Raw genomic sequence first — 20,175 nt, 5'->3', positions numbered from 1 at the left:
TTTCTCACCTTTATCTTATGTATAAGGTGTTTTAGTTTTCCGCCGAAACGACAACGGCTATTTAACATACGTAGTCTCATATTTTCAAAAAGTTTAATATAGGTACCATTTGTAACTACATATTTGATTATTTTGAGTTAAGCATTGGTATAGTATTGGACTTCATACTGAATTTAACAGGAACATATTTTTTCTTATTACTATTGGTCTTTGTTATATCCATTATGAATTAATTATAGGTACTGATAATCACTACATGGTATAAAACAAAGTCGCTTTCTCTGTCCCTATGTCCCTTTGTTTGCTTAAATCTTTAAAACTACGCAACGGATTTTGATGCGGTTTTTGACGTGACGTTCCGTGTAAGGCTTGAAGTGCAAGCGAGAGCACGAAACGAGCGACAAAGAAGCACAATCGGACGTTGTCACGTTCAACTATCGTCAGTAAACCGACTTTACAGACAACCAATTTTTTTAACGTGACAACGTCTTATAATTCGATAGATCCGGCTGCACGCACGAAAAAACATGACTCATGCGGCGTTACCTCGCTCTGAGGCGTTCCATGTAAGGCATGAAGTGCAAGCGAGAGCGCGGAACGAGCGACAAAGAAACATAATCGTTGTCACGTTCAACTATCGTCAGTAAACCGACATTACAGACAACCAATTTTTTTTAATATAGAGTGATTCAAGAGGAAGGTTTTAGTAGCGGGCGAAGCCGAGGGCGGTAAGCTAGTAATAATTAAAACTCGGTGACCCATTAAAAACTGCATTTATTCAATCCTACGTTTAAAATTAAATTATAGTTTTGGTACAATTGCTATTATTTTTAATCAGGATTACATTATAATCACGTACAAAGCTTAGGATAAACCATGTCATGGAGATTTTTTCTCAACATGATAATAATGAAAAGCTCAATCTTCTTTAGCAAGGAATGCTTCGTAAATTTCTTTGTATTCGTCCTTTGGGTCGTATTTTTTCAGCAGATCCTTCCAAGCATCTTTTTCATTTTCCCGAATGAATTTAACCACTTTTCTTGCGCCTTTCTTCTGTTTTTCCGTACACTTTTCACAGCCCGTTTGCATGGCATCTTTTACGTGAACTGCAATTGAAGGAGAAAAATTTTGTTAATTCTTTCTTAGTTTTTAAGTCTGTCAGATTATATTAATTAAATTTTTACTATAAATAAACTTATTTATAATAAATTTGAATGCTATAAAACTCAATATATATTTACTGCTAAAAACAAACATGTGAAGAATATAAAGTTAAGCTCTATATAGAGCTGAACGCTTGTGTCGAAATGTTTAAGAAAATAATACTTCTTAATCCATACTAATTTTATAAACGCGAAAGTAACTCTGTCTGTCTGTCTGTTACTCAATCACGCCTGAACTACTGAACCAATTTTCATGAAATTTGGTATGGAGATATTTTGATACCCGAGAAAGGATATAGGCTACTTTTTATCCCGGGAAAATGACGCAATCCCGGAAATCCCACGGGATCAGGAACTATGCGGGTTTTTCTTTGACTGCGCGGGCGAAGCCGCGGGCGGAAACCTAGTATTGCATAAAAGCATATTGGAAATGACGTTAAACTATTTATAAAAATGATAATAAATGTAAATTATTCTTACGAATCAAAAAACCTTGTATTGTTTATGCCTTGGTGCTTTTAATATGAGTATATTTAATTATGTTTGTTCACTTCGCAGAAAACATTCAAGTACAGATGCTTAATTTAGTGAAGGTACTTATTGTTTTAACAGTAATTATGTTAATTGGAGGATCGGCGCTATGAAATTTTATGTAGGTATGTACCTAAAAAGTCGGAAATAAAGATATGTAAGGTTTTTTATGAGTATGGTACGGAAATAACCTTTAATGTATTATATTTTTTACTTTAATGAGGAGTTTAAAGTTGAACCTATACATTCATGTATTGTAAAGATAGAGGGAGGAGCATTGTAGAGTATGGAACATGGATGAGTCGTTAGAATGTGAAGGTGGAAATACAACTCCGTGGAGATAATGATATTTTAAAGTACAAAATATAGTGTACCGAGTATGATATTTTATTTAGTAATATCCTCATCATATGAAATTAGTTATAGTGAGCTGTCGCAAGTATGCAGAAGAAAGCTTACCTTTTATTTCGATACCTTCCGGAGTGCACCGCCCTTTATTCATTAAACATTTTATGTATGACGTCACTAATCTTCTATTTTGTAGGATTTCATCAACGTCCATGTCGTCATATCTATCCGTGTAATGTTCAGCATATGCAAATGCTGTCAGACCAAATAGTATAAGTAGTATATAATTCATCTTAAAATTAATATAAGGCTTGAAAACGGTTACAGGCTTAGTTACTTTTTTACACAATGATTCCTTTGGAGTAAAATGCACTTATATATAACGCGTTCTTCAGCAATTGTTTTATTTGCATTATGCTGGGCATTAAATTGAACTAGCATTGTAATCACGTTGTAATTAACGGGATAATTGACTATTATAATGGTTCAAATCATTAATCATTACGGATGAGTATACATAGCTAACGTAAAGAATAAGACAATTAATTAATATTATGTGACACCTTCTAGAAATCTTCAAAACAAACAATATACAATGTTCTGTTCATTAGTTAACTACCTACGTACAATATAACGTCAATTTTATATAGCACTAGCTTTCCACCCGCGGCATCGCCCACGCAGTCAAAGAAAAACCCGCATAGTTCCCGTTCCCGTGGGATTTCCGGCATAAAACCTATCCTATTTCCTTTCTCGGGTATCAAAATATGACTATACAAAATTTCATGCAAATTGGTTCAGAGAAACAGACAGACAGACAGAGTAACTTTCGCATTTATAATATTAGTACCTATGGATTTATTGTGGTATTTGACTATTCACCTTTTTACTCTATAACTTGCTCTATAATAATAATTATTGTATTTTTTCATTTCATATTTCAGAAAATTTATTTTACCTTTTATATACCTACTACAACTATAAACTAGGATGTCATGAAATTCAAGACAAATGTAAATTTGAATATTGGCAAAACCGCGAAATTTTTATCAGAGTGCGGTTTAAGTCTTTTACAATGTTGTGTGCGTACATAATTTTATGGCGTTTAAAAGCTCTACTACATAAGGGTGATTGATATCTTTATTATTTGTTTATTGGGATCCAACAACAAATAATGATTTTCCAGTCATAATGCATTACATGGGTGACTATAGTAGGGTGCAGTCGATCTCGAAGACGTGTTTCCTTTACCGATGGAGCAGTTGCAACGTTAACAATCCAAAAATATTCACATGAAATATTTTCAAAATTTCTTTACTTTTTTATAGTCTTGTAGTCCCGGTTTTTGGTTTAAATTCAATAGTGAGCCCTCGCTCTACTTTTCTATTTACTTTTGAGTATTCTGTGGTACTTTTTATTTCAACCGTAATCAGTCGCATATAATCAAAACTTGAAACATTAATATTGTAACTTTTCATCAGATCTACGCTTATTTATTGAATACTCAAATATGAAAGAAATAAATTATAACAATGCAGAATATTTTCTTTTTAATATCAATAGATCAAAGTGAATACATTCAAGCGTACGCGTAAGCGTAAAGTGTAAAGCGTATAGTGAACAGGTACCTTCTAGGAAAGCGCGTTCCATCTTAGACCACATCAGGCGAGATTGTGGTCAAGCGCTTCCCTATTCCCAATAAAAAAAGACCTATAATGTAAATAAAAGTAAAAGTAGGTATAAAACAACAATGTCTATTCTTGTCTCGACAATTGAAACGATCGAATTTTTAAGTGTGTTTTGCTTTTTTCATCATTTACCCATAATATATGTATATTCTCACTGCTGGGATACGGCCCTCCTATGAGTGTACAGGCCATGACCCACCACGGGCGATGGTCTAATGCCTAATGCAGGTTGGCGCATGTCGCATGCATTACAAACTTCTTCACGATGTTTTCCTTTCGCCGTTTCGAGTGATGTTATCAATTGAAAACACATTCACATTGAAAAATCAATTTATTTCTCATTGTCTCGAATCCCGACTCAACTGAAGGCCGAGGTCCTCACCACTGAGCCACCATTAACTGTTTTTGTAATAATACGATGTTTTTTTTTAACAGGGTTTTAGTCACGCGATGGTAAATTTAATTACATTAAAGTTACAAAAAAGTAAATTATGTTTCTAATCTATGCGTAGAATTTCAGCTACTTGTGTTTTCTGTTTAAAAAATGAGGAGCGATTATCATTAAATATTACTTTACAGTCAACAAAAACAAGAGGAAAATTCTGGGTTAATGTATACTATTTATATTATTATTTCTTTTCATTTCAATATAGTAATATTATATTTAATTAATATATGTATAAGGTACATATATTTTTGTATTGCATGCAATTATAGCCATAATAATTTAAAATCTTATAAAGTTAAGGAAAAGTATGAATAATATAATCAAGATTCTAATTATAACAAAAATGTAGCTTACATTACAATTAAAGTTATTTATAAAGTTTTAACTAATTGATAAAACCAAAGCCAACAAATCATTGTTTCACAATTTCCAAGGATGAAATTTAAACAAGAAAATATATTTCTAACAATTTATTAGAAAAGTAAACAAAAAATCCAAGATCCGAGACAAATTTACATTTACAGCTTGAGACCTTTAGCGTGGGCACGTTCCTCGTACTTCTTCTTGTATTTGCCCTCAGGATCGTATTTGGCGGTCAGCTCGTTCCAGATTTCCTTCTCCTTGTTGATCAAGTGCTCGATAATGGTGTAGCTGCCTTTTTCCTGGGTGTCAGTACATTTAGAGCATCCCGTCTCCAGAGCGTCTTGCATGTGATCTGTGAGATTATGAATGAAATTATACGTCTTGCTTGCGTCTTGGTTAAATCATAGGATCTAGGGTGATAATTACTATGCATTTCATAACCGCTTCTCAGTTTATGAGACAATGGTTCGTAGATGAAGAGTATCTAATATTTTATAAATGAAGGATTATATCCTCTAATGTTTTATTATTTTGTGGTTATGGAATAAACAGAGGAAATGAATAAATTAGGCGTTAATTAAATATATACATAATGCATACCTTAATGTAATGAATAAAACTAGCAAGGCTACGTTGTTTATATTTAACTTGAACATTGAGTTATAATTTTTATATATATTTTTAAAAGTATTGTTTATTTATTTTGAAAAGGTCGGTTTTGTTTTTTCTTATTACTTTTTTTTAATAAAAATGGTATAATTAAAAAATATAAATATTATCATAAACATAGATGCTCCGTGCTTCTTCTGAATATATTTAAAATTTGTATCATTCTATCATGACAAAAGTGTTAATAACTTTTTAATCAGTCCTTAGCATTCAGAACTCTGGAATTATTTCCAAAATCCAGTTGTAAAATGTGACCATTGTTTAAAACGTGAGAATGTAGGCTTACCTTTTAATTCCTTTCCTTCAGGACTGCACTTGCCCTTGTCCAAGAGGCAGTTACTGTAAGCCACCAGCAACCTCTTGTTATCCAAGATCTCTTGCACGTTGATGTTATCATATTTGTCTGTGTACTTCTCGTCGGCGTAAACCGCTACCAGAAGGCAGCACAATACAAAAAGTTTCCCAGCCATCTGAAAATATCACAAATCACACACTCTTTATTGTGAAACACTATGAATTTGAATTTATATTTTTAAATATTTCAAACCTACCATTACAGTGGTTCTAATTGTACGACACAATTGTGACTTATGCTGCTAACGTTGTACCGCAGTATTTATAGTAGTTAGCGTGAAGCTTAAACCATCTAATTTGTTCCTCAGAACATTATTCCATTAGCTAGCTGGTGCGTAAAAACTCGCACTAATACATGGCGTTACTATAATTATCGTATTTCTCAGGAATTATTCAAATAAATCCACGATTACAGACGACAGTGTTTAGTTCAATAGAAATATGTTAATCTCGGTATGTTATTGTCATCGATAATTGGTTTCAGTAATTTGATTGTCGTGATCATAATACTGTCTTTTTATATTTTATTATGTAGAATAGAGCTAATTTGTTTTGAATAACAGCAATTAAGGAAAACTTTTATGGTTGGAAAACTTTTATGCCTTTAGCTTTGAGACAAAAAGTATTAACTAAATTATTAACGTATTGTAAAATATTATACACAGGATATCACGTGAAATTGCATGATTTTAGGATAGAAACGCATGCTCTTTTTTCACGACGAAGTCACATTTTATTTTAATACTAGCTTCCGCCCGCGACTCCGTCCGCGCGGATGTCGGTCTTTGCGTGGATGGTTTATTTCTCCATTTTGAGTAACTCGGACAATGACATATCTTATAAATATCTATTGGACCCAAATACGGCTAGGTCTATAATAATACGCAACGTGTGTTCGCGGTACCTACTACAGAACAACGTCTATGGATAACTGAAAAATTGAGATTAATTTTTTTTCTACGTATTTTTCCAGGATAAAAAGTATCCTATTTTACGCCCAGGATAATAAGGTATAATTATACCAAGTTTCATCGAAATCGAACCGGTAGTTTTCACGTGATGTCTTCACATACAGACAGACAGACAGACAGACAGACAGACAGACAGACAGACAAAAATTTTTTTAATCACATATTTGGGTTTGGTATCGATCCAGTAACACCCCCTGCTAGTTATTTTTTCAATATTTTCAATGTACAGAATTGACCCTTCTACAGATTTATTATATGTAGGTATAGATTTTACCGCCTGGAAAGCCGTATTAGATTTTTTGATTATTTAATGCACAGGAACAGTCTGGATACTGTTTTATTGTACACTAGCTTACCGCTCGCGGCTTCGCGCGCTTTGTCGAAAACCTAATAAATTATATACTAAAACCTTCCTCTTGAATCATTATATTTATTAAAAAAAAACTGCATTAAAATCCGTTGCGTAGTTTTAAAGAATTAAGCATACATAGGGACATAGGGACAGAGAAAGCGACTTTGTTTTATACTATGTAGTGATACTTACGCATAGATAACGTCATAATATAATTATAAAAGGAGTTGATTGATAACAATTTTAAATTTGTCTCTCCGGCTCAGGAGAATCTACATAAAAAAGAAAGTTTTGGGTATTTGTTTTCTCAGAACAAATAGGACCTTTCTTTGAGTCTGTTGTCTTTACAAATTATTATATAAACCATTAAAGTGTACATGTTTGTATGAAATTTAACTACCATCTTTCAGGTTACATTTTGACCTTTCACATTATTTTACATAATTTATTTTTAAGCACTCGTGAAACTTTCTATTGCACAAATAACCACAATTTTTTTGCACGCTATGCATTGTTCTTTCGTAAATAATTTTGTTTAAAAATCTGAAATAAATGTTTCCTTTTCTTCAGGAACTAAATATATTTGGCCTGAAATCTAGATGAAAACGCGTTTTCAGCAGATTTAAGTTTTTACGGAAGCTCAACATAGTACAATGTACATGCTCCTTAAAAATTATAATATTAAACTGATAATATGGGTCGATTTACGTAAGTACTAAAAACACAGACTAAAAACTAAAAAGTTATATTATATAAATCTCCTTTTAATGTATATTAACATATAGGTATAATCAAGGTTATATAATTGTTTCTTTTTTTAAATTCGAGTTGAACTCACATTTTTTAGTAGGATAGGCACATAAATTATTATGCAAGTTTACAAACAAGCCGTAACAATTACTTTGTTTTGTTTTGATTATAGCCTTGAAATTCTCATACTGACGTAGGTGGTTTTGGAAAATTTTGACGTTCAGAATCTGATACCAATCATTAACTACCTAATATTTATTAAACAAGCAGTCGTGTGAAAATCGTACATTTGCTACGTTTAAAACATTCTTACGGAAAAATAGCAAAGATATCTTTTGCGGTAGCAACGTAATAAACGAAAAGAATGTTAATTCTAAGAGTTACCATGGGAGGCTTTGGCTTAGTATACTGTACGTTGAATAAAAATTTAAATGATGACACAAATATTGTAAAGTTTCACAATAAAGCTCTGTTCTTAAAATATTACCCATAGCGTTAGCCCTTTCGTAAAATTTTTTAGGTTGTACAATTATGTGCAAATTATAATAGTAATTGTATAGTGTATAATATCACTGTACCATCACAGTATATATTTAATAATATTTTATATGTACACAAAAACGCAGACTTACACACAAGAGTAGGAGATAGACACCGTTATGGCACAAGGAACAGAAATAAAATTGAAATGCCATTTTACCGGTTAGCTAAAGTTAAAAATTCATTTATGGGCCAAGGTATACTTTTTAACAACAGAATTCCTCATAGTATTAAAGAGTTTAGTAGTGCTAAATTTAAAAATTATGTAAAACCACAGGACAGTTCTTTGGCATAATATTATGATAATATATACGTACAGTTACTAACATATTTTGTAAAATTAAATTGTAATACTGAAAGGATTTAAAAGAGCAACTATGGAGTTTCTTGCCGATTCTTCTCCATAGATACCTAACTCTTTCCGAATCGGTGGTAAATGTTAAAAATATGTATTGACGATTCAAAAGTGCTTCTTGAAGAAGTCTAATTGAATAAATAAATGTTTGAGTTTGAGTTTGAGTTTATCTTTGTAAATAGAGCTTATAGGTATGTTCTCTATTTCGTTATAGATAACTGGAGCAAAAATTGAAGATTGCATCGAGGTGCAGACCGCAGTAAAGGCATCTCCGAGGAATATGTTATATATTCCTCTGCCTACTAAGTTATATTAATATTGTCTATATTTGCGTGTATATCTGTATGTTGAAAGTAAAACATGTCAAATATTTTCTAGGTCATTTCATATTTTAATCTGCATTTGGTACTTTTAATAAAAATAAAAATTCCCAGTTAAAGCTGATACGGTCTCTACTTGCGCTTTTAAACACTTAGCATTAAAAGAAAGCTCTAAATAAATATGTTTACAGTCGGTACCTTTCTGGTTTATCCGTATCTAATAAAAAAATAAATTAAAGATCGACACTTCCAGTAAAAATGCATACTTAATGTAATGTTTTATCGTTATTAATAAGACTAGCTGGTGCGTTGTGCGCGGGCTGCAAGCAGCCCGCGAGCCCCTTTTGCCCCTGGGTTGAAACAATAGGGCAGTCATTTGAAAGTATATTCAAATTTCTGTCCATTTGTTACATCTGCTAACAGCGATTCTACAGTAAGTCGTTAATGCTTATAAATTCCCCATTCAAGTATTTTCCACTCCGGGAGGCTGTCCACTTTCGAGGGAGCGTAGTGCGCGGGCTGCAAGCAGCCCGCGAAGCATACCAGGGCAGAAATCTTCAGTCATTTGAAAATGCATTCGAATTTCCTATCCATTTGTTACATCTCCTAACAGCGATTCTACAGTCAGTCGGTAATGCTTATAAATTCCCCATTCAAATATTTTCTATTCCGGGGGGCTGTCCACCTTCGAGGGTGCGTGGTGCGCGAGCTGCAAGCAGCTCGCGGCTCATCCCAGGGCAGAAATCTTCAGTCATTTGAAAATGCATTCGAATTTCCTTTCCATTTGTAACATCTGCTAACAGCGATTCTACAGTCAGTCGAAACTGCTTATAAATTACTTATTCAAATGTTATTAAATTTTTGAAACGTCTTATCGATAGCGGGCAGTGACTTTTCATAATAAACTGTTCAAGAGTTAACCTAACACGCTCGTCGCTTCGCTCCTCGCTACCTATTTGAATATTTTGGCCGGCCGCTGCCGCGACTCGCTCGCTTCGCTCGCTTGGCTCGTGCGATAAGTAGTTCAAAAGTTAACCTAACACGCTCGTCGCTTCGCTCCTCGCTACCTATTTGAATATTTAGGCCGGCCGCTGCCGTGACTCGCTCGCTTCGCTCGCATGGCTCGTGTGGTAGTTCAAAAGTTAACCTTACACGCTCGTCGCTTCGCTCCTCGCTACCTAAACTGCTTATAAATTACTTATTCAAATATTGGTAAAATTTTTGAAACGTCTTATCGATAGCGGGCAGTGACTTTTCATAATAAACTGTTCAAGAGTTAACCTAACTCGCTCGTCGCTTCGCTCCTCGCTCTTTCTTTCAATATTTTGACTTGCTCGCTTCGCTCGCTTGGCTAGTGCAGTAGTTCAAAAGTTAACCTAATTCGCTCGTCGCTTCGCTCCTCGCTACTTCTTTGAATTTTTACGCCGGCCGCTGACGTGACTTGCTCGCTTCGCTCGCTTGGCTAGTGCAGTAGTTCAAAAGTTAACCTAACACGCTCGTCGCTTCGCTCCTCGCTACCTATTTAAATATTTACGCCAGCCGCTGCCGTGATTCGCTCGCTTCGCTCGCTTGGCTCATGCGGTAGTTCAAAAGTTAATAAATATTTATTACTCCGGGAGGCTGTCGACCTTCGAGAGCGAGAGAGCAAGCAGCCCGCGGCGCCGTCCTTTGCCGTTGCTATTCAATCACCCTTCCTACTATGGAAATTTCCATACAAAATTTTCGAAAAAAAAAATTTCGCTTTTTAACAAAAAAATTTATATGTCTGGAAGCGGACCAAGTTTTGAAGTATTTTTTACTTCGGCGACCCCGACCTACCTGTCACCGATTCAGAGAACCGTTGAATTTCGTGATGTATGGAAAATGGAAACCAGCGGTCGAAGTGAGATTCTGAGTATGCAGTTTTGTAAATCTGGCCGATTAGAGCACAGAAGTCAATTTTCAAACCGATAGTGAAGTAACCGGCGCCACCATCTTGCCTCGAAAAATCGGCCATTTTTGAAAAAAAATATGGCGTCCAATTTGAAATTTCTCGATTGCCCTGGTAGCGCCCCATCTTTCTGATCATTTTTTAGTTCTACACCCCCCACCTATCTTGCGCCGTTTCAGAGAGCTGTCGAATTTTGCGTTGTATGAAACTCGGAAACCAGCAGTGATAATTCAATTATGAGTATGCCAACTTAATGTGCGGCTCGATTAAAGCCCCTGTGCCAAGTTTCAGCCCGATCGGACCAGCGATGGCCATTTTAGCATTTGTATGGCGGCGGCCATTTTTTCCGCCATTTTGAATTTTTTTCACTATCTGTGGTAATTGCTCGAGGTCTACTACAAGTTTAGTTTGAGCACCCCAGATGTAGCTGCTACCGTTTGCGCGGGCCGTTGACCGTCTTCGCGAAATGTGGGAAAGTTTAAGATTTCGGATTTTTCTGGATATCCTGGGAGCTGGGCGAGTACGAATGCGTCATTGGTGTATTTCTCCATTGCACCACCTCGTCTAAATTTACGTTTTTATGTTTGCGCCAAAAATGGAAAAATTCCAAAATCGAGCGTCCCACTATGGCTCCCTGGTAGCGTCCCAGGGTGGTGATCATTTTTAGTTCCGACACCCCCCACCCAACTCGCACCGTTTCCGCGGGCCGTTGGATTTTCCAATGTATGAAAGTCGGAAACGGGGGCCCGGAGCCACTCGAACGGGGCACCGATCGATTCGCCGGCTCGAACAGAGCACGTGTGCCAAATTTGAGACGTAAGGATTCATAAACGGCGATTTTGGCAAAGTACGGCGGCCATCTTGTTTTCGCGAAAATCCCCATTTTTCCACCACCCCTGGTAATCGCCACCAGTTCCGAGCATTTTTTGTTCAGACACCCCCCCTCCAGGTATCACCGTTTTTGCGCACCTCCAGGGGTCCACCCTCTTGTCCAGGGTGTTGGAGTTCGCTATATTTTTCCGGTGGTCACTGGGAGCACCTCTACACGTCCACGTCAAAATCCCCCCAACTTTCCACGTAGTTTCCGAGAAACCCGATGTCAGTGAGTCAGTCAGTGAGTGGTAGTGTAGCTTTATATATTATAATAAATTGTCGCTTGAACCGTAACCTTTGATCTTATAGATCACATTTCAACGTAAACCTATTATTAGCGTAATTAAACAGCATGTTATTATAAATTCAATTTGATATGGATTACTGCTATCTATTACTATCTATACATGTGAAAGTGAAGTCCCATGTCCCCGTAGTGGGGTAAGGGGCAGATGCATTATATGCATATATCTGTTTCACTGATCGATTTTTCTTTAGGGACAAGTAGGTGATCGACCTTCTGTGTCCTACCAGACCGAGACATTTTTTTTTCTTCGTCTCCACCGGGAATCGAACCCAGGACACCTCGGTACTACGCTCACGCGTCAACCACTGTACCAAGGAGGCGGTCATCTATACATGACTGGGTGAAAATTATCCTGAATATTTCTGTTTTCAACGTATTTTCCTAACCATAAAAAACTGTAAAATTTAATTTTAATTATAAAAGGAACTACCGTGTATTAATTACATACGATAATTCAATATAATTAAAATATATACAATGACCTAGCTATATCTAGAAAGGTTACAATTTGACTACTTAAGAATAGAATGTATATAACATATTATATTATACTAGCTTTCCACCCGCGACTGCACCCGCGGCATAAATAAAATTCTCATTGAAATGAGATGTTTCACCGATGTAAAAAAGAAGCCCTTACCTACATCCAAAAATTAAAAATCTCCCTGAATTAAAAACCTATTTAAAGGCTCCATTTAGCTGATTCCTTCTAGATTGTACAACATATGATGCAGTATCCTAATATATAAATAGTGTGTGACAGGATTATAGGTATGATATAAAAAGGATATAAAGTACATTTTTTAAATATCTTATAAAATTAATCGATGTTTTAACCAAAACATTTCGTGCTGAGGGTTTCGTAATGAAATATAGTGATCGAAAGATCAAATACATAACAAGGAGATGTTTTGAATCAAAATTAGATAAAAATATAATACACAGTACTTATTTTCTTAAACGTACCTAAAACGGCAATTTTATAAATATACTAGCTTTTACCCGCGGCTTCGCTCGCGTTAAGAAGTATTAATATTAATTAGGTATATTTTATGCGGCTTTGGTACATTTTTTTAGCGTATGTAAAAACTTAGGGCCTACAAAACTACAAAACTTTAATCACATATTTTATCCCCTTAGAGGTGGAATTTTACAAAATCCTTACTTACTCTAAGCCCGATCGGTATAAAATTGACATAGTTTCATACAAACTTTCATCCCTTATTTAATCCCCTTGGGGGTAGAATTGATCCAAATCCTTTCTTAGGGGATACCTACCTGCATGCCAAATTTCAGCCCGATACGTCCAGTGGTTTGGGCTGTGCGTTGATAGATCACTATATCAGTCACCTTTGAGTTTTATATAATATATAGATTACTGACTGAAACCGCAGGGCAAAGCTAGGGTATGAATTTTCGAAAATCTTTTCTTACCGGACGCCTACGTGTCATAAGATCTATCTACATGCCCAATACATCTATCTGCATGCCAAATTTCAGCCCGATACGTCCAGTGGTTTGGGCTGTGCGTTGATAGATCACTATATCAGTCACCTTTGAGTTTTATATATATAGATAACTGACTGAAACCGCAGGGCAAAGCTAGGGTATGAATTTTCGAAAATCTTTTCTTACCGGACGCCTACGGGTCATATGATCTATCTACATGCCCAATTTCATGCAAATACACCGATATTTTGTCTTATATTTAACTTTAATTTAAAAGCTCTATTTGACACTTCACGTAGGACTTTTTACAATAACAGGAGCGAGAAAATAATAAAATATAGTGGTACAAAAAATTGTTCTATAACCATGACAAAATAAACTCGTTGTTTACCAAACAAGACCAGTAAACAATTTAATTAAATCCATGCGTAAAATTCACAAGTTTTCCCATTATATTTAATGAAAGACCTTTATTTTCAAACGTATGACAAGTGGGAATTACCTCATAGTGTAAAAATTCCATTGGCCATGTAATTGCTAGAATAATTAATTTTACACTGAGGTTTTTGATTAAAAAAAATTACGATAAAATGTTATTCGTAATTTCAGTGAGGTTAATTAGTGATCTAATTTATACGAACATCCGAAACTCCCGCTAATTAAAAAATACATTCATTTTTTGACACATCAAAATCCCTTGCATAGTTTTAAAGATTTAAGCAAACAAACGGACATAGGGACATAGGGATAGAGAAAGCGACTTTGTTTTATACTATAGTGATAGTGATACTGCAATCAAGTGCTGTTATAATTGAAACGTCTAAATCTCGTGTATTAAAAATAGATTGAATACTGGCTGATTGCTGCTGATTTTATTGATACTGTGACAAAGATATTTTACTCGTAGACATCGGATTTTTGCACGAGACCCGACACGAGGGTTCAACCCGTTTATATTTTAATGATCATGATTTATTTTTAAATTACAAAATTATTAAAAACTATCAAATCTTATAAGTTTGGTATTTGTTAAACTTATTTATAAAAAAATATTTTATCTAGCAATCGAAGAAAGTAATGACTGGGATATTGATACATAATGCAGCTTCACAAGAACAATTATTATTAATATGTAACTTACTGTAAAAGTCACAGAAAAGTATCTCCAAATAATTAACCAAAGGCAGCCAAGGGGCACAACTCTTGCTTATGTTTCGTACATTACAAACTATGTACAATGTACATCCGAAGCATATGTACAGGGTCCAACCTAAAAAGGAGCATACCTTTTTAATAACACGAGGAACAGATTACTAATCCATTGTTCTTCAAAGAGGCTCTGTAATTAATAGTATCCAATGCAAAATAAATGCAAGTGGACAATATAATGGGCGTATTGGCCTTCGATGTAGTGTGTAGCGCTTAATAAGATCTAGTTGCCACCGATGCTTAAAGGTCGTGTGAGCCTTTGTTTTTTTCCAGCTATTTATTCTGTTACGTATATTCATGGATAAACATTTGTTTCTATTTAAGATGTACATTAATTGTTATTAATTAATTTAAATAGTCAGTAAAGATTGCATCGGATGGAAATGGTACACACGTGAGCATATAAGCTTGTTGTCGAGTCAAGTGTCGTGCGATCTGTGGTACGGAATGATAAACAACCTCTCAGATAGGAAATATAACCTTATCTGGTGTTAATTTATAGGCAGAAAAATATTAATGAGTTCCTCCCATCCAAGTTGTTGCCAAATGAAGTATCTGGTACATCGTAAGAAAGTACTGAGGAGGCCTTCCGTAAAAAAAAAACGTATTTACTATACGATTTGTCCTTCTGAAATATGACGAAAGGCAAATTCCTCCTGCAAAAAATGTAACATCGTTATATTATGTCGTGAGCATACGTTGATATGTGCTAAACTTGTTTCTCACTATTTTTTATATAAGTATATGTACAACATATATATAAGATATAAAAAAGTCTGATAATTGTGGCCAAAAATAAGTTTTTATTAGAAATAATACGTGTTACAAGAATTGTAGATTTAAAGCAGACGTTTAATGTTTTTGTTTTTTTATATGTATAAAAATAATTAAAAATAAATTATTTGTAATATTAATTATTCTAACATAACTGTAAATATATAATAACTTACAATTTATAGAAAAAAAACAATATACCGCGACTCCTTTATCAAGGACAACTATTCAATCAATGTGGTTACCTATAGCATCTAATCGTGATACTTAGAAAACAATCAAAAGGAAATCAAATTTCTATGCCTTTACAATATGCAGCATGCGGTTTATTTGATGACATGGTCTAGCCAACAATCCAACATCTAGTTAGCTCTTAGTGTTGTGACAAAATTGTCGTAGGTCAGGGTCAGGCGGTCAGTGACAATTTTTTATCTTTTAAAAATGTTTATTGAAACAGTAGCTTATAAGGATAAGATTAGGTGCTTTTTAGAGATTTCATTATTTAAGATGGGGCTGAATAATCGAGATGTTTCGTTGAGATATTGCCAACCAGGTTCAGAATAGTGATTTCATAAAATTATTCTAATTCATCAATAGATAATTAAATGATTAAATAAATTTATGTGCTCACGTTATCGATTACTATTGTTATTTCAACAATCTATATTACGTTAATGACCGTTTTAATACGATGCATTAAGCTTTAAGTGGCATATATAATTTTTTTATACGTTTGTGGTCATGGGACAGTTTACAGTAAAGGCCAAATCTCATTTTTTATGTGCCCCTATACATTAGCAATCAGAATCGTAATGACGCCGTCGCCAAAACGTGGTTAGACGAACTCGTAATACGAGTTCAAGCAGTAGGTAATTACTATTTATGGTTCTCGACCATAATGACGCAAAAATGGAGACAAAACACTATTAAATCATGACGCATGTTTTCTAGACTTCCGTTCTATTTTTATTTTTTTGTATAAAAGATCGAGGGAAAATCCTGAAGTTAATTAAGGCATATATCTTAACTACAATAACTGATTTTTTGTAACGTACTAGTAGGTATATCAGATCTATTCAAACTTTGTTTTAGTAATGTTCACTAGACCATTGAATATGATATTTGTTGTAAACATATTTAGTTGAAGATAATATTATATTGTTCTCCCATAGTCAAGGTAATGACTAATGACGTCTCGCTGTATGAATTGAATGACGTGGATTGACCTTTTTTCATACATCTGTATAAAATAGAAATGTAATTTTTTTAGTAAATCTAATAGATCAAGAGCCCACGACGGACAGACATTCCTTATTTTAGGAAAGTTGAAAGTTCAAAGAAATGTTTTTAGTGGGTTATTTCATATTTGTTACACTTTTAGGTAGTTATGCGAATTTGCAGATATGATAGTTATTTTTATAGGGGTTATGCCTACTTTTATTAAATTTTTTAACAAAGGAAATTATTTTTTCCTGTAGAATTATGACAGGCCAGTTCTACATCTATCGAGTTAACTCTTAATAAAAAGCAGGCGTATTGAATTGGCATAAATAGTATTTATAAACCGCTTTGTATATATTTTAAATTTATTTAAATATATTTAATAAAAATGATACTTACCAAATAATAACCTATTATAATGATCTATTTATTTGATTTAATATAGGTTTTTTTCATAATAGTACTATCAAAAACCAGCAAAAAGCTTGTAGAGTCCCTGACACTGCGAACGCTCATGGGCGGCAACAACCTTGCAGAAGGTGAGTCGCCTGCTCTTTTGCTGGATTTGAGAAAAAAATATATCACAGTGCGAACACATATCAAATTCTGCACTTTGAATGATTGATGAAATTTTGGAACACTTTATAATCGGTTCCGAACCGAAAATTGCATTTTGTCGAAATGAAATCCGAAATATTCAATGTTTTCGATTCTGAGACGCATACGGCATAATGCATATCCATTATCCAACTCACATTTCCGATTTCAAAAAAAATCAAAAATCAAAATTGTTTATTTGGAACACAACAACACATTACAAAAACTTTATGCACGATGGCACCCATAAAAGCTTAAAAGCTGCGGCACAGGTGCCAACGCCCGCCTCCATACATTAGTAGTTCCACAAATCAAATTTTAACATTCATATCTCTAAAACAGAAACACAAAGTAATGATAAAAGTAAGTAAGACGATTTATACAAATTTAAAAAGACAAAATTGTGCAGGTATGTGTTTGTGAGAGAGTGTGAGAATGTTATGTGTGTGAGTATGCGAGAGTGAGATTATGTGAGTTTGTGAGGTTGAGTGAGAAATGTAGAAGTTTAGATGGTGGTTTTAATAATTAGTTCAGTTTCATCATACGAGAGGGACAGAAGCCAATTTAGGAGTATGGTTTTTAGCTTATAATGACAGAGTGGATAAATATTGACATTTTCACATAGATTTAACAAAAAAAAAGACCCATTTCTGGTAATATCCCTATGACTTTCCGTGTCTGAGACTATTTGTAAGTTAAACTATTATAGGAAATTTTAATATTATGCTGTTTTAAATAAATTTTCTATCTTCGTATATCTAAATGTGGAATAATTATTCTAATTGAAGCTCTCTCCCTGAAAAACTCTACACATGGATCGTGACAACAAGGACCCGGTCCTTAGTAGGGTCATAGAAGATCAGTGTAAATTATTCATTATATTATACTTATTTATTAAAATGCTACCACATAACAGACAATATAATACTGATATTACTATGTCTTCCGCTTTCCAGACCGTACCGATTATTTATTACTAGCTGTTCCGCGCGGTTTCACCCCCGTGGCTCCACTCCTGTTGCCCGTAGCGTGATGAAATATAGCGATAAATGTTAACCTTCCTCGATAAATGGGCTATCTAACACCGAAAAAATTTTTCTAATCGGTCCAGTAGTTCCCGAGATTTATTTATTCCCGATATTAATCCCTTTCCAAAGTTCATTTAAAAATTAGGCAACGCAGACGATGACCAGCGGCTTTTTTTATTATTATTTTTCATTGTCGGCAAAAGACCCATGATGAAAAGCGCTACCACCGCCTATATAAAAGGTATGGGATCTGGAAATGTTTGACGAGGGAACAAAGGAAAGGATTGGAGGTTAAAGAAAAGGACCTTACTAAATATTTTTACTATACATATATAAGCTAGCTAGCTCTATTCTTGTAGATTGGTTTGTGGTATATCTGAATATATTTCGTCACGGATTAATAATCCTTTTCCACACATTCAAATTTCACATCCATAACCTTAAAAGAATTATCAAGTAGCCTAGTTATTGAATCATTTTAAGTTTGTTGAAAGTCCTTTAGTGTAAACAAGTATAATTGAAGATTAATGTCTACAAGTATTGACCTCATGACAAGCTATTCAAATGTTCAATACTGACTCATAGTTAGAAACAAGTTCTAAGGTCACGGGGTAGCAGGCTAGGACCTGAGTAATTTTAATTGCAATTGCATGTCCTAGTACCTATTTACATATCTAGATTTTTTTATCATAATTATTGCAATATTGTAACGCAAGTTACTATTGCTTAATTTGGATTAGCATAAAACTGTTCCTTTTTATGATAATATATCCAGTTTTTTTTGTTTTCGATATTTATATAAATATATTTTTCGTTAGTTCCAAAAGTAGCAGTTAGGTTAGCGTTTAAGTTTTATTAATACAAAATTGTTTGATATCTAAAGTTGGGATTTTTTCATATAAACCTCAATTTTTTGAAGCCATGAGCCAGCGTTTTGTTAGAAATTATATAAACCTAAGTATATTTAGTTATCCTTAGGTATACCTAGATAGAATAAGAAGTCATTGAAAAAGGCGCTTTTTATAATGGCGTGTGTAACTAGAGCATAAAAACTTCCGCGCGCACGCAATAACGAACATCAGTTTTATACATCTGTATGTATGTACCTACATAATAATATATTAGTTTGTGAATTAATGTTAATTCCACTTTTTGTATATATGTATTTTAAAATTTTCAAACGTATGACGCATTTTCTTACCGCAAAAAGCTAAATTATTTACATTTGGATTTTATTCGTGCCTGATATATTCAATTATCAAAAGGATTAGGTACAATAGAGAGGTAAATAAATTTTATTTAATTTGTAGCCTTACCAAAATGAATAATTTTGCACGTTCACAAGAAGCTCTATCTGTATTTATTTCTGACATTTTTTTTCTGTGTATAATTTAGATTAAATACTAAATTCAATCAAATGTTCAATTAATGCTGTATGTAGGTACCTATAATTAATAGCCAATTTAGAATACCTATACGATTTACGTACGAATCCTATACAATGCCCGTAATATTCTGAATAGTCATGAAGAAATATCGAAAATAAACTTCAAAATGGGGGTCTATTTATAATATTTTTCATGTTATTCATTTTTTAATTTTTTGTAGACTTGCTTTCTATTTTTGACGCATCTCCGAAGTTTATGGGTCGATTTGGATTCTGTTTATTATTTCCAAAAGCTTGAGTTATTTTAACAGGTTAATTAACATTTTTACTAAAAATTATTGACTACAAAAAAAATAGACGGATTCGAAGTAATTTTTTCGGTAAAAAATTGTGTATTTATTTAAAAAAAACTAGTATAAGTCCATAAATTATCCCCATTATTTAACCGACTTCAAAAACAAAGGATTATTTAACCGACTTCAAAAAAAAAGGAGGAGGTTATCAATTCGGCCGGTATGTTTTTTTTATGTATGTACACCGATTACTCC

The 20,175-nt window shown here is 33.9% G+C and overlaps 1 protein-coding gene across 1 annotated transcript; it reads right to left on the bottom strand.

The window, feature by feature from the left end:
• Positions 1-757: 757 nt before the first annotated feature.
• LOC123699298 lies at positions 758-5,905 on the bottom strand. Its single transcript, XM_045646223.1, has 6 exons — positions 5,762-5,905; positions 5,497-5,680; positions 4,701-4,893; positions 2,505-2,563; positions 2,154-2,414; positions 758-1,106 (listed from the first exon to the last, which is right to left on the bottom strand). The coding sequence occupies exons 1-6, from the start codon at positions 5,762-5,764 to the stop codon at positions 919-921; spliced, it is 888 nt and encodes a 295-aa protein (XP_045502179.1). The 5' UTR covers positions 5,765-5,905; the 3' UTR covers positions 758-918.
• Positions 5,906-20,175: the final 14,270 nt, after the last annotated feature.

The sequence above is a fragment of the Colias croceus genome, chromosome 17 (genome assembly GCF_905220415.1).
Source record: "Colias croceus chromosome 17, ilColCroc2.1".
Taxonomy (NCBI): Eukaryota; Metazoa; Arthropoda; class Insecta; order Lepidoptera; family Pieridae; genus Colias; species Colias croceus.
The sequence above is the reverse complement of the archived record's forward strand: the minus strand, read 5'-3'. Positions and strand labels throughout refer to the sequence as shown.